Here is a 20392-nt window from a genome sequence, read left to right as displayed (position 1 = left end):
GTCGGCTGATGTCGCATTTCTCTCTGACGTCAGAGCGGCTGGAGTACATAAGCATCAGCCGACGCCATTTTCTTCAGTGTTTCTTGCCCCAGATGCCAGGTGCCCTCCAAGGAAGGCTGTTATCAAATTGGAAGACAAAAACAGGATTCAAAACAAATAAATGAGCAATAAAACAAATACACCATAACAGATATCCCCAGCTAAGAGTAACAGGGATAGGAGTGGACCCTAGGCATAGAGGGGTATGGAGGGAGGGAAAATCCGACTACAGTTGCATGTCTATCGGACATCTACATTTATGGTAGGTACAAAACTGTACTATGTCCTTCAAGAATGCAACTGCAGTCATAACATGTGGGTAGAATACCATAGCTTAGCTGGGGGAGGAGGAATGCTCTAGGAAAAAGATGGTGTGGCAATCAAACCCTGCAGGACTGCCGAAGCAAAGCCTGCTCTGGATCTGGAGTATAGAGGGAGATTGTACTGTTTGGAGAATGTATGCACGGAGCTCCATGTAGCAGCTTCTAGAATGTCCTTAGTAGGCACCCCTCTTAAGAATGCTGTAAAGGTGGCTGTAGCTCTGGTGGAATGTGGTCTGACATTGGCTGGAACAGTCTTTCCATGAAAGGAATAACAGAATCTGATGCAATGTCCAATCCATTTTGAAATAGTCTGTTTTGAAATTGCTTTTCCTTGGACTGCAGGGGCGTAAGCTACAAATAGTTGTTCAGACTTCCTACTGGCCTTGGTTCTGTCCAGGTAGTATCGAAGTTGTCTGTGAATGTCCAAGGTATGCAACAGTCTTTCCCCCTTATTCTCAGGATTGGGGAAGAAAGCAGGCAGATGAATGGCTTGATTTAAAGAAACCCTAGATACCACCTTTGGCATAAAAGTAGGGTTGGTCCTTAATGAAACCCTGTCTCTGTGAAAAATAATAAAGGGTGGTATTGCCATTAGGGCCTGTAGCTCCAAACCCTTCTTGCTGAGGTAATTGCCAACAGGAAAGCTGTCTTCCATGAGAGAAATTGCAAGTCAACTGAAGCTGCTGGCTCAAATGGAGGTAGAGTCAGTTTTCTAGGACAAAATTGAGGTCCCAGGCTGGCACTGGGGCCTTTCTTGGTGGCTTAATGTTCTTGATTCCCCTGAGGAATTGCCTTAGTAAAGGGTGTGAAAAAACAGGAGGATCAGTGTTGTATCTGGCTGAAATAGCAGATGCATGTATCTTTATGGAAGAATATGAGAGGCCGTTCTTTAACATATCTGCCAAATATTCCAAGATGAGTGGGATGTTCAACATTGATGCATCATGTCCCTTGCTGGTATTCCAATTGCTGAATCTTTTCCACTTTGCTAAGTAAACCTTTCTGGTGGATGGTCTTCGAGCCTCTGTTAGTATCCGCTGAACTTCCTTGGAGAAAGATAGGATAGGCTGAAATTATTTATGGGATCTCCCAGGCTGTTAGCTGCAGTGTCTGAAGATTTGGATGCACTGTTTCGAAATTGTGTTGAGTCAAAAGTAGAGGCCATTGGGGAAGGGCCCACCTCCTGGTGTGACATATGCTCCGTAGTAGTGGGTACCAGTGTTGTCTTGGCCAGTCCGGAGCTATTACGATTCCCTTGTGTCTGTCTGCTTTGATCTTTAGTAATACTGAGGTCATCAGTGGCAGAGGTGGGAATGCATAGATTGTTAGGGAGTTCCAGTTGAATGAGAGGGCATCTATTTTCCAAGCTTTTGGATGGTATGTCCTTGTGCAGAATTTTGGTAGAAGATGGTTGAGGTGAGAGGCAAATAGGTCCACTTCTGGCTTGCCCCATGTCGAAGTGAGTTGTCTGAAGGCCTTCAGATGTAACCTCCACTCGTGTGGATCTGTGAAATTCCTGCTTAGGCTGTCCGCCAATACATTGTCTTTTCCTGGAACAAACTGGGATTGTAACTGGACGTTTAGGCTCAGTGATTTCTCCCAAAGATGCATTGCCAGTCTGCAAAGGGGGTAAGAGTGGGTGCCCCCCTGCTTGTTTATGTACCACATCACAGTGGTGTTGTCTGTCCGTATCAGTAAATGGCCTTGCTGGAGTTGGTGTTGAAAGGCCTCGATGGCATGCATTACCGCCAGCATTTCCTTTTGGTTTATATGCAGATGTGTTTCCTTTGGAGACCATTGTCCTTGTATACACCTGCCTTCCATGTGCGCCCCCCATCCAAGGTCTGAGGCGTCTGTGGTCATGGTCTGTGTTATCTGTGGTTTTTTGAATGACATACCTGTGTTTGCCTGGCTCACCGAGGCCCACCATACGAATTCCTTTTGTAGGCATGGAATGAGCGGTACGATTGTCTCCAAGTTGTTGCTGTGTTGAGACCAAATGCTTTTTAGGTACCATTGAAGCTTTCTCATGTGTAGTCTTGCTAATGGAACCAGGAGAATGCAGGATGCCATGTAACCCAGGGCCTGTAAGAATCTCCTTGCAGTCATCTGGGTGAGTTTTGCTAAACCTTTGAAGTAATGAGTTAACTTCTCTTGCTTGTCTTCTGTCAGGTAAGCCATCTGAGAGACTGTGTCTAGTTTGGCTCCTAAGAAGATTATTTGCTGGGATGGCTGCAGTCTTGACTTTTGGAAGTTGACTGCGTATCCCAGAGCTTGAAGTAATCGTATGACATAATCCAGGTTTTTTTGTCAAAATCAATTTGTCGTCCGCTTGTATGAGGCAGTCGTCCAGGTACGGGTAAATTTGTATCCCCTGGAGCCTGCAATGAGCAATTACTGAAGCCAGGCATTTTGTGAATACTCTGGGCGCAGTAGATAAGCCAAATGGCAATGCTGAGAATTGATAATGCTCTGGCCCTGTAAGAAATCTGAGGTATCTTCTGCAGCTGTGTCTGATAGGGACATGCAGGTATGCCTCCTTGAGGTCCAGAGTAATCAGCCAAGACCCCTTGCCCAGCATGGGAAGGAGTTGCTGTAGAGTCAGCATTTTGAACTTTGGTACTATGAGAAAGGTGTTTAATGCGGACAAGTCCAGTACTGGTCTCCATTGAGATTCTTTTCTTGGAACAAGGAACAGTCTTGAGTAAAACCCCTGGTCTTGTTCTTGTTGTGGAACTTTTTCTATTGCTTTCATCCGAGTCAGCAGAGTGATTTGCTTGCTAGCCTCTGCCCTCTGGTTTTGTGGTAGGTTTGGCATGCCTTGTTTTCTTGGTAAGGTATGAAAATGAAACCTGTACCCTCGGTCTATAATGTCCAAAATCCATTTGTCCTTTATCAGTCTGTGCCAATTTTCTGCAAACAGAGATAATTTCCCGCCCAAGGGAGCTTCTATTTGTTCCCTGGTAGGCGGTAGTAGAGGAAAGTCATTGAGATTGTGGTTGTGGGGCAGGTGAAACCCCTGCGTCACTTCTTTGGTTTCCTGGCTGCCACTGTCGTCCCCTGTAAGGGCCTCTGTATTGGCCTCTTCCTCGGCCACGTCTGTTCTTACCCTTTGAAACTTTTCTGGATTAGGAAAGGACCAGTTTTTAGAAGGCCAATTCCTACTGAACCTGGGGGGTTGAACCTGGAGGAAATCTTTCACCGTCTGAACTGATTTTGCTTTTTCTTCGATGGTTTTTAACACATCCTTAGCATTCGCACCAAAAAGCTTGTTCTTTTCCAAAGGTGCATCCAGAAGTTTTGCTTTTACATGATCTGGTAGAGGTTGATCTTTTAACCAAGCATGTCTACGAATGACTGCCCCTGTCATAGCTGCCCTACATGAAGCTTCCAGTGCATCATATCCACACTGCAGGAAGTGATTGCTTACTTGCTGAGTGTTATGTACAGCTTCCTGCAAAGTCTTCCTGTCTAAAGGATCAGGAGTGGCTAATGTTTTTTGTAAATCATCTAACAGGTAATCCTGATATTGTAACATATGAAAAAGGCAATTTAAAGCTCTCATAGATAAGGTAGTGGATGTGTAAACCTTTATGCCCCATCTCTCTAATGACCTAGCTTCCCTGTTGGAGGGCAATGGATTTTTAGAGGTGGAGGCTGAAACTCCTTTAGGCCCCTGTGAAATAGTTTCCAAATCAGCAGTATGGGCCCTGAATAAATGGGAATGAGTTTCTGGGACCCTGTAATACCTGTCTGGCTTGGCTGGAGCAGGAGGAAGAGAATAGTACAGTTTTGTACCTACCATAAATGTAGATGTCCGAAAGGCATGCATCTGCAGTCCTTACAAATGGGTTGTCCTGTCATCAGGCAGCCCTTCGGTCGGCCGGATTCCAAAGTCTGGGTCTGGCCTCGGCTGATGTCGCACTTCACCCGACATCATAGCTGCAGTTCTTCGGGTATAAAGGTATCAGCCGACGCCATTTTCCTCAGTGTTTCTTGCCCCAGATGCCAGGTGCCCTCTAGGAAGGCTAAATTTGGATAAATGCAAATGGTTCCAAACAGTAGAGAGCAAACAAAAAATAAGCATGTATGTACATATATACAAACAAATACACCATAATAGATTCCCCCAGCTAGCTACAAGATGGGCAAATACCCTAGGAGTACCACAGAGGGGAAGGAGGGTGGGTAATCCTGACTGCAGATGCATGCCTTTCGGACAACTACATTTATGGTAGGTACAAAACTGTACTATGTCCTTCAAGGATGCATCTGCAGTCCTTACAAATGGGTAGAATACCATAGCCAAACTGGGGGAGGAGGAATAATAAGATTATGGTGTAGTTAAGATCCCTTGCAAAACAGCAGTGGCAAAACCTGCTCGGGATCTGGAGTATAAGGGTAGATTACAATGCTTGGCAAATGTATGCACGGAGCTCCAAGTAGCAGTCTCTAAAATGTCTTTGGTAGCCACTCCTCGTAAAAAAGCTGTAGTAGTGGCTGTAGCCCTTGTGGAGTGAGGTCTGATGTTTTCTGGAGTTGTCTTTCCATGGTAAGAGTAACAAAATCTAATGCAATTTCCTATCCACTTAGAGATTGTCTGTTTTGAAATTGCTTTTCCTTCCATTCCTGTTGCATATGCTACCAGTAGCTGGTCAGTTTTTCTATTGCTCTTGGTCCTGTCCAGGTAGTAGCGCAATTGCCTATGTACATCTAAGGTATGTAATAGTCTTTCTCCCCTATTCTGTGGGTTGGGGAAGAATGTAGGCAGGTGGATAGCTTGGTTTAAAGATACCCTGGAGACCACCTTTGGCATAAAAGTAGGATTAGTTCTCATGGACACTCTATCTTGATGAAAGATAAGGAAGGGTTGTACTGCCATTAATGCCTGTAGTTCAGAAACCCTTCTTGCTGAAGTGATTGTAAGCAGGAAAGCAGTTTTCCATGATAAGTACTGTAATTCTGCTGTTGCTGCTGGCTCAAAAGGAGGGAGTGTCAACTTTTAAGTTCAAGTCCCATGCGGGCAGTGGTGGCTTCCTTGGTGGTTTTACATTTTTAATTCCTCTCAGAAACTGCCTGAGTAGAGGATGTGAGAAAACTGGAGGGTCCATGTTGTATTCTGCTGAAATAGCTGATGCATGAATCTTAATGGAAGAATAGGACAGGCCATTATGGAAAAGCTCTGCCAAGTATTCCAGGATGTTAGCTATGTTTACCAGTGACACATTTTCTCCTTTTGCTGCACTCCAAATGAGATATCTTTTCCATTTTGCTGAATAGGTTTTCCTTGTTGAAGGCCTGCGAGCCTCCAAGATAATGTCTTTAACCCTTTGAGATAATTCTGGGTTATTTTGTCTTATGCAATGTTCCAGGCAGTCAGCTGCAGTGTTTTTAGGTTTGGATGCAAGGTTTTGAAGTTGTTCTGTGTTAACAGTAAGGGAACTAGGGGCAGAGGCCATATTTGTTCCCAAGACATGTTCCTCAGTAATGGGTACCAATGCTGCCTTGGCCAGTCTGGAGCTATCAGGATGATCCTTGGACGGTCTTCTTTGATCTTCAATAGCACCTTGTGCATTAAAGGAAGAGGTGGGAATGCATATGCTGTCAGGTTTTTCCAACTGAAAGACAGGGAGTCCAACTTCCAAGCAAGTGGGTGGTATGCCCTCGTGCAGAATTTTTTCAATTGGTGGTTGTGTGGGGATGCGAATAAGTCTATTTCTGGTAGTCCCCATTTCCCTGTAATGGATTTGAAGATGTCTGGATGCAGCATCCATTCGTGGGCATCCGTGGTAGTTCTGCTTAGGATGTCTGCTAGTATATTTTCTTTTCCTGGTACGAATATTGCTTGTAGCTGAATGCTGAAGCTCAGGGCCACATTCCAGAGGTCCATGGCCATCCGGGCATAGAGGGTATGAATGTGTGTCTCCCTGTTTGTTGATGTACCACATAACTGTGGTGTTGTCCGTCCTTATCAGCAATTGACCCTGTCGAAGAAATGGTCTGAATGTCTGAATTGCCAGTTTTACTGCCAGCATCTCCTTTTGATTTATGTGTAGGTTCAGCTGGTCTTGAGTCCATAAGCCTTGTATGCACTTGTCCAGCATGTGTGCCCCCCAACCAAGGTCTGAGGCGTCCGTTGTGATAGTCTGGCTTGGTTGAGTGTTGTGGAAGGGCAGCCCTTTGTTCGATTGACAGGCCTGAGCCCACCATTGGAATTCTTGCTTCAGGCATGGAATTATTGGAATTTGGGTTTCTAGGCTGTGCTTGTGCTGAGACCATAAATTCCTTAGGTACCATTGTAACTTTCTCATATGTAGTCTGGCATGTGGAATCAATATTATGCAGGATGCCATGTAACCCAGGGCTTGCAGGACTTTCCTTGCTGTTAGCTGGTTCTGCTCTGTTAATGCCATGAAATAGAGAGGAAGGTGCTTCTGTTTTTCCGCTGTGAGGTATGCCATTTGATTTGATGTGTCCAGCTCTGCACCCAAGAAAGTTATCCTTTGGGATGGTATCAGCCTTGACTTTTTTATATTGACTGTGTATCCCAGGGCTTGCAATAGATGAATGACCTTTTCCAAATCTTTTATTAATTTGTTTTTGTTGTCCGCTTGTAACAGGCAGTCGTCCAGGTAAGGGTAAATTTGAATTCCTGAAGCCTGCAATGAGCAATTACTGATGCCAGGCATTTCGTGAATACTCTGGGCGCAGTAGATAAGCCAAAGGGCAATGCTGAGAATTGATAATGCTCTGATCCTGCAAGAAATCTGAGGTATCTTCTGCAAATTGGTCGTATGGGGACGTGCAGGTATGCCTCCTTGAGATCTAGAGTTACCAGCCAAGACTCCTTGCCCAGCATGGGAAGAAGCTGCTGTAGGGTCAGCATTTTGAATTTTGGAACAATGAGGTATGTGTTTAGAGCGGACAGGTCGAGAATAGGTCTCCATTGGCTTTCTTTTCTTGGCACCAGGAAAAGTCTGGAGTAAAATCCTTGCCCTTGTTCCATAGACGGTACCCTTTCTGTAGCTCTCATCCGTAGTAAGTGGTGTATTTGTTCTAGAGCTTTTGTCTTCTGATTGGGAGGTAGGTTTGGCATTCCTCTCTTCCTTGGTAGAGTATGGAAGTGAAACCTGTAACCTTGGTCTATTGTCTGTAAAATCCATTTGTCTCCTGTGATGTGATGCCAGTTTACTGAAAATAAGGCTAGCTTTCCGCCTAAGGGTGCTTCTAGTTGTTCCCTGGTAGGCGGTCTCAGAGCCAAGTCACTGTGATTGTCCTGTTGAAGTTGTGGTGGCTGGATCTGTGGCAGTACTTCGCTGGTTGTTAGTCTGCCACTGACGTCCCCTGTAGGCACCTCTGGATTGACCCCTGCCTCTTGGCGCCTATTCCTGCCTCTCTGAGCTCTGGAGGTGTCTGGAAAGGACCAATTCTTGGAAGGCCAGTTCCTACTAAACCTTGGAGGCTGGACCTGTAAGAAATCCTTGACTGTCTGGACAGATTTTGCTTTCTCTTCCACCTTCTTAAGCACCTGCTGTGCAGGGGAGCCAAACAAATTGAGCTTATCCATGGGAGCATCTAGGAGCTTTGATTTAACATGGTCTGGCAAGGTCTGCTCCTTTAACCATGCATGTCTTCTGATCACTGTACCAGTCATAGCTGATCTAAAGGAAGCCTCCAGTGCATCATAGCCGCATTTTAAGGAATGATTACTGACCTGCTGAATGTTATGTACCACTTCCTGAACATATTTTTTGTCTAATGGTTCAGATGAGGACAGTTTTTTAGTTAACTGATCTAACATAAATTCCTGATACTGAATCATGTGGAATTGACAGTTTAAGGCCCTAGCCGAAAGAGTAGCAGAAGTGTAAACTTTTTTACCCCATCTCTCTAAGGCCCTAGATTCCCTTTCAGAGGGAGGGGTTTTTGGCAGAGGTAGCTGCTACAGCCTTGGGTCCCTGGGAGATAGTTTCAGGATCTGCAAAAGGAGCCTTATACAAATGATAATGTGTGTCCGGAACCCTGTAGTACCTGTCGGGCTTAGCAGGGGCCGGAGGAAGAGAATCAGGAGCAGTACAAGCATCATTAAATGCATCATCCACAACAGTAAGTACTGGAGGAATGGCTAAAGGCCTATGCTGTGGCAAATGCAAAAAGGTCCTAAGCCTTTTCCTAGAGTTTGAAAAATCCTGGCCCTGCCATTGAAATTGTTCCCTCATAGCATGCAAGGTTTCCCCAAAGAAAATTCCTCAGGCGGAGAGGCAGAAGGAATGGAGTCTTCTGCATCAGAGTCCTCATAAGGAGAATAAGGGCCCTCTGGAGGGTTTGTATTATCTGAATCATCAGAGGAGTAATCTGAAGAAACTGGCTCAGGGGGCTCTGCTCTAGGCCTCTTCTCTGGAGGTGGGTGAGAGGCCCTGTCAGGGTGAGGTTGGGATCCCCGGATCAAAGAAATGAGATCCTCTGCTAGACTAAGCATTTGAGAACTAGAGCTAGGCCTGTGAGAGGGGGTCTTAGCAGGCACAGTTTTGGTAGATTTTGCTGCTTTAGCCCTGGCAAAAGCCTTAATCGACATAGATGCAGGGGGCCTAGCAGCTCCACGTGCAGGAGTAGATATATCTAAAGGAATAGTATCAGATAAATCCTGTGAACCTGCAGGAGCAGGTGGGATTTCAGTAGCAGATTCAGCCATGCTGGTTGAGGCCTCGGCAGGCGGCAAGCTTTCGGCCGAAGGAAGAACCGTGGACTCGTTTCAGCCGAAACAGAGACACTCGCGGTTGACTTAACCGCGGTTTTGGACCGCGAGTGTCTGTCCTTTTCCTTGCATTTTTTAGTTAATTGCGAGGTCGGAGTTTCCGACGGCATATTGTAAGCAAAAGCAGAGCCGAAAAACTCCTCAGCAAATTCCGACCGACGTCTAAGCGTCCGTCGGTTGAAAGAAGCACAGGCTAGACAAGCTGCTACGTCGTGGTCTGGGCCTAAACAAGGTAGGCAGTAAGAGTGGAAATCTTTATGAGGTATTTGTTTCCCACAAGTTAAACAGTTATTCACTTTTTCTGACATCGGCTGAGGCAAGAAAGAGTCCCCAACGGGGTACTTAGCTTTTTAGAAGTCTTCGGTAGTAGTAATCTCTGGTTCTGACCGACCGGCACTTGCGAACAGCTTCTGCTTCGGGCACCACGCGGCAAGAAAGACTGAGGAAAATGGCGTCGGCTGATACCTTTATACCCGAAGAACTGCAGCTATGACGTCGGGTGAAGTGCGACATCAGCCAAGGCCAGACCCAGACTTTGGAATCCGGCCGACCGAAGGGCTGCCTGACGACAGGACAACCCATTTGTAAGGACTGCAGATGCATCCTTGAAGAACATCAGGGGTAGCACTAGAGTCAGAATATAAATCATCCAGAACATCAAGTACAGGAGGAATAGCTAAGGGCCTGTGCTGGGGCTTCTTAAGGAAAGTCCTAAGGCGTTTCCTAGAATCAGAATATTCCTGACCTTGCCACTTGAAATGTTCCCTCATGGTGTGCAGAACTTCCCCAAAAGAAATATCCTCAGGAGGGGAGGCCGAGGGGATGGAATCTTCTGCATCCGAGTCCTCATAGGTCTGGAAGAGCTCTTCCTGGCTATCAGAGTGGACAGAGCCCTCAGAATCTTCATCTGAAGGAATAGGGTCAGAGGGTTCAACCCGGGGCCTTTTATCAGAAGGAGGCTGGGATCCTCTCAGGATGGGCCTGTGAACCTCTAATCATGGAAATTAAATCAGCAGCCATGGACATAATTTGTGTCTCTGGAGTAGGCTGAGGTAAGGATTTAGAAGTAATATGCTTTGTTTTGCTGGCTGCCTTAGCCCTAGTGTAGGCCTTAATAGACATGGCCATAGGAGGCCTGGCAGCTCCACGTGCAGGAGTGACCTTGTCTACAGCAATGGTCTCGGGCATTTCCTCGGTTTCGGTATCCGGAGGAAAGTCGATAACTGGCGTCGGAGTGATGTCCGGAATCGGAGTTGTCGGTAATGCGGTGTCTTCGGTTCAGAGCGGTGGAGAGACCATCTCAGAGGGAACCGGAGCACTCGCTCTAGGTTTTGGCGTGGAGTCGGAGGTAGACGCGGGCCGAGGATGTCGGTCCCGGTCTTTTCGCTTTTTGGGAGTTTGCGATGTCAGAAGATCCGACGGCATGGTGTAAGCAAATTTATCGGTGAAAAAATCTTCAGCGAACTCCGCCCGGCACCTGAGAGTGCGCTTGTTGAAGCGAGCACAGGCTACACAGGCCGGGACGTCGTGGTCTGGGCCCAGGCAAAGAAGACAGTAAGAATGGAAATCCTTATGAGGTATTTGTTTACCACAAGAAAGACAATTGTTAACTTTTTCAGTAATTTCTGACATCGGCTGAGGCAAGAAAAGGTCCCCAACGGGGTACTTAGCTTTTTTGATGACTTCGGTATCGAAGAATACAGGAGCTGACCGACCGGCACTTGCGAACTGCTTCTGCTTCGGGCACCGCGTGGCAAGAAAGACTGAAGAAAATGGCGTCGGACCCAGACTTTGGAATCCGGCCGACCGAGGGCTGCCTGAGGCAGGACAACCCACATGTTATGACTGCAGTTGCATTCTTGAAGGACATCAGGGACATTCTTATGCAGTAACACCCAATGGAATACCTCCCTCACCCTTGGAAATCAAGATATGGGTGTCAGAACAAGATGCCCACAGGGAATGTCCAGACTGACAAGACTACGGGATTTCAGCTTGGGAGGACATTTTGTCAACAGAACAGATGGTCGCTTCCTGAGAAGCAACATCAAAAGACCTTGGTCCAACCCACTGCAGACATAAGGATTGAGGGTTTTCTGCACCTCACTTCACCAAATGCTTTTGAGCCTAGGGAGGTCTTCAACTTTTGAGAGTTTATTGCCCTTCCCCTTTCTATCCTTCTTGTGTGGGTGCTCCTCTTTTTTTCCTCTGCTGTTGAGCATCCGTGACAGACTTTGCCATTATCATAGTAGCCCTGATTAAGGCCCATAGCTTGCTTTGGTTCAGATTGAACAGTCTTTGCTTTCCACTGTTTGAAGCATGTACAGTGAGGGCAATTAGGGATTTCATGTTTAGTCCCAAACAGAATAAGCACTGGGTGTGCAAGTCTTAAAGTGGGATCTGCTTCTTACATGAAATGCACCTAGAAACTTTAATCTCTGACATCTATACCGGATGCCTCAAAAGCTAAACAGGTATAAGCATGCAAAGCATAATCAAAAAGAAAATACGTTTTGCTGACAAAGTACTTACCTAAAACCTAAGGAAGGAAGCCCAGGGCAAACTGACAAATGCTAGAACATGCATCAATCAGTACTCTTACTGCAGCAAGCAATAGCTAAAGGTGAAGACGTCTCTTTTATAACACTGACATGATGCCCACGTTGGAGGGCATATGAATTGCCAGCAGAAGGAATGGTGTAAAGGTTTAACCTTGGGCCCTCTATGGTAGAAGTCCCAGGAAATTATCAATACTGTTAACAGTGGACAATATAATGAGAGTACAGTTGTGTACACTTACCATAAATGTAGATGTTCGAGTGTATTCACTGTTGCAGTCCTCACAATTGGGGTTATCCGGCTCCTGGTAGCCCTCAGTTGGCCCGAATACCAGAGTCCTTGGTATATGACGTCGGCTGCCGATGCCATTTCCTCAGATTTCCTTGCCTTAACTGTCAGGAGCCCCCAAAAGAAGGCTAACCCAGGAATGGTAGCACCCTAGACACATGTCATACAAAAAATAAAAATCTATAGTCTGTGCCTTAGGAAAAAAGGGGGAATGGAGGGTGGGAAACCAGGACTGCAACAGTGAATACACTCGAACATCTACATTTATGGTAAGTGTACACAACTGTACTATGTTCTTTGTGTTTCACTGTTGCTGTCCTCACATATGGGTTGATTCCCAAAGCCCAGTAAGAAGACAAAGGGTGGAGGAAGGATCACAGATTAAGGGTTGGCAAGGAGGCCCTGCAAAACTGCAGAGGCAAAACCAGCCCAGGATTTAGAAAAAGGTAGATTGTAATGCTCTGTGAAAGTATGGACAGAAGACCAAGTAGCTGCTTCTAAAATGTCCTTAGTAGGCACACCTCTCAGAAAGGCTGCAGAGGTAGAGTCTGCTCTAGTAGAATGGGTCCTAATACCCTGAGGGGGAACCTTCCTATGCTGCAGGTAACAAAAGTGAATACAATGAGCAATCCATCTGGAGGTGGTTTGTTTTGAAATAGCTTTACCCTGAGCCCCAGGAGCAAAACTAACCAATAACTGTTCAGATTTTCGAAAGGATTTAGTCCTGTCTACGTAAAATCTCAGCTGTCTATGCTCATCAAGAGAGTGCAGTATCCTTTCCCCTTTATTTTGGGGGTTGCTGAAAAATGTAGGCAGGTGAATAGACTGGTTAAGGGTTAAACTGGAAACCACCTTAGCCATAAATGAGGGATTGCTTCTCAGAGAAACCCGATCTGAGTGAAAAATAATGAAAAGTTCGACTGCCATAAGGACTTGCAGCTCAGAAACCCTTCTAGCTAAAGTAATAGCTAAAAGGAAAGCAGTCTTCCAGGATAGAAACTTCAAATCTGCAGAGGCAGCTGGTTCAAAGGGAGGCAGGGTAAGTTTTTCCAGGAAAAAATTATGATCCCAAGCAGGAGTAGGAGCTCTTCTGGGAGGTCTAAGATTACTAGCTCCCCTCAGGAACTGCTTCATCAAGGAGTGAGAAAAAATGGGTTGCTCAAAAGAACATTGAGCCGAAATTGCTGAAGCGTGAATTTTGTTTGAAGAAAAGGAAAGTCCACCATTAAGCAATCCTGCCAGGTAGTCAAGAATGAGAGAAAGAGAAGGATGAGAAGAGTCTTCTCCTTTAGCTAGCATCCAAGAGCAAAATCTCTTCCATTTGTCTGCATAAGATTTTCTTGTTCTAGGCCTCCTGGCCTCATGAAGAACGTCAACCACCTGTTAGGAAAGATTTAAAGTATTAGCCAGGCAGTTAAATGCATAGTTTGAAGATGAGGATGAAGGAACCCCCCCCCCCCCCCCAGAACCAACAGATCTGGTACCAGGGGAAGATGCCAAGGCTGAGCCTGGGAAAGGCTGCGAAGGAAGGTATGCCAATGCTGCCTGGGCCAATCTGGAGCTATCAGAATAGCCTTTGGTTTTTCGTCCCTTATCTTTAGCAGCACTCAGGGAAGAAGGGGTAGAGGAGGGAATGCATAAACTGTGAGATGTGTCCATGGGAAGGACAACACATCCACCCTCCAAGCTTTGTTGTGAAAACTCCCTGGTGCAGAAGGTTGGAAGGAGATTGGTGTGAGAGGAGAAAAGATCCACTTGTGGGGTGCCCCAATGATGAGTGATGCGATGGAAAATGTCCCTGTTCAGTTGCCACTCGAGAGGATCCAGAACATGTCTGTTCAAATGATCCGCCAAGGAGTTCAGCCTCCCTGCACGATACTGGGCTAATAGATGCAAGTCCATGGATGCTGCTATGGACCATAGTCTCATGCGTTGTCTGCACAAGGGGTAAGAGTGAGTTCCCCCTTGCTTGTTGATGTACCACATGGCTGTGGTATTGTCTGTCCTGATCAGCAGAGTCCCAGGGTAGAGTAGGTCCTTGAAAGCCAGTAAGGCCTGCTGCACTGCCATCAACTCTTAAGTTTATGTGCAGATGAATCTGCTGGGTGCTCCAAGTCCCCATGTATGCCCCTGCCCTCCAGATGAGCCCCCCATGCCATATCTGAGGCATCTGTGGTGAGAGTCTGGCTGGCAGGCGAAAAGGCAGACCCTTGTTCTGAGAACAGGCTGTCACCCACCAGAGGAACTCCATTTGTAGACAGGGAATCAGGGGAAGAATCATGTCTAAGTCCTGTGTGTGTTAACACCCAAGATTTTTGAGGTACCACTGAAGTTTTCTCATATGCAGCCTTGCATATGGGATCATCAAAATACATGAAGCCATGAATCCCAGCGCTTGCAGGAATTGCCTTGCAGAGAGAGCTGGGTCATGCTCGCCAAGTTCATGAAGTAAGCGGAAAGACCTTCTTGCTCCTGTTGAGGGAGGAATACCATCTGGGTGGCTGTATTCAGACTTACTCCAAGGAAAACAATCTCCCTTGACGGAACCAACTTTGACTTCTTTTCGTTGAGTGTGTAACCCAAAGAGGTGAGAATGTTCTTCACGAAATCCAAATCCTTTTCTGGCTGTTCTGGGGAGTTTGCTTGAATGAGGCAGTCGTCCAGGTAAGGATAAATCTGAATCTTTCTCTGCTTGCAAAAAGCAATGGCTGGAGTCAGGCACTTCGTAAAAACTCTGGGAGCAGTAGATAAGCCAAAGAGCAATGCAGAGAATTGAAAGTGCTGCTCCCCTGCCCTGAAGCGAAGGAACTGCCTGCAACTTTCCCTTACAGGGATGAGCAGATACGCCTCCTTGAGATCCACAGTTACCAGCCATGAATCCTTGCCCAGCATTGGTAGCAACTGTTGAAGGGTGAACATCTTGAATTTGGGAACCACCAGAAAAGTGTTTAGAATGGACAGATCCAGAATAGAGCGCCAGGTGCCCCCTTTCTTGGGTACCAGAAAAAGCCTTGAATAAAAACCTAGGCCTGCCTGATTTGCAGGAACTGGCTCTATAGCCCCCATAGTCAGCAAAGAAGAAATTTGAGTTTGTACCTCTGCCCTGAGAGTTCTGGGTATGTCTGTAAAACAGGGAAGGTGTGAAAGTAAAACTTGTAACCTTGGTTTACTATACTGAGCACCCATTTGTCATCTGTGATGGTAGACCATACCTATGCGAACCAGGCCAACCTTCCCCCCAAAGGAAACCCAGGGTCTACAGACGTAGGCACAAGAAGGCTGGAGTCATTGAGAATGTTTGCTTTGGGAAGCTGTCTTAGAACTCCCTAATTTAGCAGGAGAATGTCATTGTTTAGCCCTTTGAGGGGGCAGAAGCCTGCCCTCTGGAAGATCTGAAACCCCTAGGCCTACAGCGACCCTGCTTGCCAGGATCAGGGAAAGACCAATTCTTGGAAGGATAATGCCTACTAAACCGAGGAGGCTGAACCTGAAGGAAATCTTTTACAGCTTGCATAGATTTTGCCTTATCCTCCAACTTCTTTAGTACCTCCTCAGCCTTATTACCAAAAAGATTGCCCTTGTGCAAAGGAACATCCAGCAATTTAGATTTTACTGGTTCAGAAAGAGGCTGCTCCCTGAGCCAAGCATGCCTTCTGATTATGGAACCAGTGGCTGCTGCTCTGCAGGAAGCCTCCAAAGTGTCAAAACCACAATGAAGTGAATGCTTATTAACTGAAGTGGCAGAATTCAGCAAGTCTTGTAAATCTTTGTTCTCCATCATGGAAGGAACACCTCCAAGTTTAGCCGTGATAGCCTCCAAAGTATGCTGCTGACACTTAAGCATGTGAAAAAGACAATTCACGGATCTAATGGCAAGAGTTGCAGAGGTATAGACATTTTTATCCCACCTGTCCAAGGCCCTAGATTCCTTAACAGAAGGCACAGTTTTTTTAGCAATAGTAGCCTTAACACCCTTGGGGCCTTGAGAAATAATTTCTGGATCAGCAGTAGGGTTTTTCAAAAGGAATTGATGAGATTCAGGAATCCTGTAATACCTATCTGGTTTTCTGGGGGCAGGAGGAACAGAATTAGGAGTTAAAGAATTTTCCATGAAAACATCATCCACAACTTCCAAAACTGGAGGAATAGACAGAGGCTTATGCTGTGGCAAATCTAGAAATTCCCTGAGTCTTTTCTTAGACTGTGGGAAATCCTGACATTCCCATTTAAAATGCTCCCTAAGAGTATTCAAAGTATCCCCAAAGGAAAAATCTTCTGGCTGGGAGGCAGAAGGGATAGAGTCCTCAGCATCAGAATCCTCAAATCCAGAAAAAAGTTGAGAATTTCCTTCTTCACCAGCAAACATACTGGAAATCTCAGAATCTGAGAGAGACAGAACATCAGGAGATAAAACCCTAGCCCTCTTTGAAGGGGTGATGAGAGCCCCTAATCAGGGAAAGATCATCACCAGCCATCTTAACTAACTGGGATTGAGGTACAGGAGGGGACGCCAACACCTGCTTGTGAGTAGGTTTGCAGCTGGAAGGTTTACTAGCAATCTGTAGGGACTCGGGAGGCCTAGCAACTGCAGAAGTCTGAATTAAGGTAGTCGGTCTGGTTCTGGTCTCATGTTGAAAAGAAGAGGCGTCAGAACCAGTGCCTGCAAAGCGGCTCCGGACCTATCTGAGGCGGTGACAGGCGGAGGGTCTGAAGACGAAATAGCAGCCTGTGGCATGGAGGACTCCGTAAAGGTCTCGGCAGTGGCTTGTGGCTGACAATATGTGTACTGCAGGGGCTGCGAAAGTGCCTCACTGACTACCGCTGTGCTGATGACCAATTTCACCAGTGCGTTGTCAGTAGCTTTAACCCTAGGTCTGTTGCGGTCCTTTGTCTTTGCATTTCCTAGGTATATCCGAAGTCTAGAGACCAGAAGACGCCATACCGATGAACTTAGGCTAGACTCCGAAATGCTTATACAAAATCTTAGCTCTACGGTGTATGGTACGCATGTTAAAGGAAGCATAGAGATCACAGTTAGGGATGTCGTGCTCAAGGCCCAAACAAGTTATACAATAGGAATGGAAATTACGGTGCGGAATCTGTTTTCCACAGGCAAGACAGTTATTAACTTTATCTGACATTCGTTAAAGCAAGAAAAGAGGATCCCCAATGGGTACTTATCTGAAGGCGCCTTCAACTTGGTAGTCAGAAAGCAAAACGAAGGTAAACGGCCGACCAGCACTAGTGTGAATTGCATCTGCTTTGGGCTCCGTGGCAAGAAAGACTGAGGAAATGGCATCAGCTGCCTCCCTTTATACCTGACGTACTGACATCAGTTTTACAACCGGTGGCAGCCGATGTCATATACCAAGGACTCTGGTATTCGGACCGACTGAGGGCTACCAGGAGCCGGATAACCCCATAATGTGAGGACTGCAGCAGTGAAACACGAAGAACATCATTTGTGACTAGATTCAGTTTCAGGCAGGTTACATGACGTACTCTCTGCCTGGACTATAAAACAATGTCAAACCCAGTTCTATTTGAAAGTCTATGTTCAGACCATACTGCTGCAAGAGTGAACACCAGACAGAAGAATAAAACACTAAAAGTAAAAGCAAATAATAAAACGTGACAGATTCATTATACAGCACCTTTGGGATTATGAAGTAAGCCTTCCCTTGAAATTATAAATCAGTCACTAATTTCTTCCATAAATAATCCTAATACATACAGAAATTAATGGAGTCAGGTTGGGCCATCTTAAAGTAGTAGTACTCATTAAATTCCGTCAAAAAATCTTGATGCAGGAATTAAGAGTTAGGCTGATCAAGTGTCATGAAATTGGTTGTAAGCTTGCCTAATAGGAAAATCATAATTCGGTGTTGCAGAACCACGTAAGGAAGAATAATAGGCCCCATGACCAATAGGGTTTTGGCTGTGTCTCTGACAAAATAACTCAAAAGTTGATTTGTACAGCATACAGTTAAGGATCAATGGTGGAAACCATTTAAACAGTGACCAACTAAAGAAAAATGAGTATTAATTACTACAAAAAGTCAAACACACATACTTCAGTATATTCTAGTTAACTTATGAGGTGGTGAGAAAAGTCTCCAGCCACTGGGCAAACAGATCCAGTGTCTACAACAAGGCAACCCATCGAGATGACAGAAGCATGAGAAGCTGCTATGGTTGATGTAATGGATTTCAGCAAAAAAAAAAATAATAATTACACAGAACACATACTGCTAACAATTTTTACCAAAGAGAACACAGCGATGCCTTGGACACTAACCTTCAGCTGGTTAAACTTCAGGAGGTCACTATCACAGCTTCCTGTAAAGGAGGATAGGAGACGGCGCTGTTCTGATCGCCGTTCAGAGCCAGCTCGCGTTGAAGCATGTGGTTGTGCTGGAATACTCATTCCCTGTAAGAGACAGAGAGGTAAAAAAAAATCATAACATGGCATCTTATTTCTTTAGTTCTGTAACATGCTGACACAGTTTATAAAACTTCATTGTACTTTTTCTTTCCTTTTTTTTTTAAATACTACTTCTGTGTTTGAAAACAAAGCCACTTCCATTTAGCATGCCTCATTAATAGCCCTGAGTGAATAACTTAACGCTTCAACTTCTTTATAAGTCATGGGAGGGGGGTGTTTTTTATTTCTAGAATAAGGACATCTGGTCAAAAGCAATTTGTATAAGTTGGCAAATGGTTGTGAAGACAAAAACATGGTCACAGGATGACAGCTACTGCAGGGGGGAGGGGATCTCCCTACCCAAGGCCCAGTGAGCTGATCATAACAGCTGTCAGGGGTGCAGAAGTGCAGCTCCTTCTATGAGGGTGTGGCAAACTGTTCCCCCCACAGCCCAAAAGATGTTTAAACCTTCAAAAATTTACATTGTTTGCATTTTCAGCTACTGTGTCTACAGACGGAAACTGATTTTGACTAAACTTCCTTGCATCTCCTGACTTCCAGATGAGTGGGTTTGGCACGCTGATTGTTTCAGATAGATTACTTGAAGACTTTCTTAAAGTCATGCCATTTTTAATTATAATAGAAACAATCATGTGAATACCTTTCTGTGTGGACATGTTGCATAAAAAGAATAAAAAACATCACAACAAAGAACCCACTCACCTAGCCAGAGCTCTAGAACTTGATTATACAATTTTAGAAGTGCTACATTGAGGACTGAAGATTCAAAATCCAAAACAAACTGACTAAAAATCTGGTACGAACAGACTTTTAATCAACAGCAGAGCTAAGTGTTTGAAAAACTATCACTTCTTAAGTATCTGTTTTAAAGTTCATTTTAAGTCTTTATCTGTTTAGCTGTTGTTAAATCATTATTAAGTTATTTTATTTATTCATGAGTTTATCTTTGAATATCAGGAAACCTGTCACTGGGCACAGCCCATTTTCAGCAAATGTCCAGGAAGAAAAAGCTCTACATTAAATGGAAATGAACACGCAAATAACAATAAATATACTAAATAACACTGCAGTATACATAATTTAACAAGCAATTACCAAATTAAGTACACTATAGAATATTTAAAATATGCAAAAGCCACGCATATCTACACAATATCCAACATCATTTTACAGTATGTATATAAAAATTATACATTCTCTCATTCGATTCTCAGCTGGAGCACCTTCTGTGTGGCGTTTGCACGTCATCCCCACGGTCGAGTTACGTTAAAGACATGCAGGTAGGTGCAAGCGTGAATGGGTGTGCCTTCTTTGAAGGTTGGGCTGGCAATTCAGCACCGTAAAATTCCACTGCCAATCATTAGCGGACCGGAGTTCCGCTGTGGCGACCCCTAACCGGGAAAATCTGAAAGACATTACTATATAAAAATTACACAACTTTTAGTACACAGTCAGCAGATGAGATGTATGCATAGCTAATGCAGTTACACAGACAGCAGATGAGATGTATGCAGAGTCTATGCAGTTAGACAGCAGATGAGATGTATGCATAGTCTATGCAGTTACACAGACAGCAGATAAGATATATGCATAGTCTATGCAGTTACACAGACAGCAGATGAGATGTATGCATAGTCTATGCAGTTATTCACATGAGATATGTGAACAGGAGACAAGTGAGGAATTTATGACACTTTTTTGACACGGCTTCATAAGGAGGGGACTTAGCAATATTGCTGGTACAAACGTAGGGCTGTTTGACGACAGACATGGTTTAATTGATTTTAAAACATATTTGCAGATATGACTTCACCGAGATTTTGAAATATAGATAAGATAACAATAAGAAGGGAGCTTAGTAACTGGGTGTTACAAGTGCAGGACTGTTTTGTTAACAGGTCTGTTTCAATGAGGATTTTAAACTGTAAAAGAAATAACACATTTGAGATGTTAGGAGAAGGTCTCGCAGTTTAGCAATCTATA

The 20392-nt window shown here is 45.0% G+C and overlaps 1 protein-coding gene across 1 annotated transcript in view; it reads right to left on the bottom strand.

The window, feature by feature from the left end:
• Positions 1 to 20392, bottom strand: part of SETD1B (SET domain containing 1B, histone lysine methyltransferase) — a 1665584-nt gene that overhangs the window by 202194 nt on the left and 1442998 nt on the right. Inside the window, exon 18 of the mRNA XM_044068611.1 lies at positions 18263 to 18394. Within this exon, the coding sequence (XP_043924546.1) occupies positions 18263 to 18394 (132 nt within the window). The remainder of the gene's footprint in view (positions 1 to 18262; positions 18395 to 20392) is intronic.

Source organism: Protopterus annectens, chromosome 4.part0 (assembly GCF_019279795.1).
Source record: "Protopterus annectens isolate FY-2018-M chromosome 4.part0, PAN1.0, whole genome shotgun sequence".
In the NCBI taxonomy this organism is placed as follows: Eukaryota; Metazoa; Chordata; order Ceratodontiformes; family Protopteridae; genus Protopterus; species Protopterus annectens.
The sequence above is the reverse complement of the archived record's forward strand: the minus strand, read 5'-3'. Positions and strand labels throughout refer to the sequence as shown.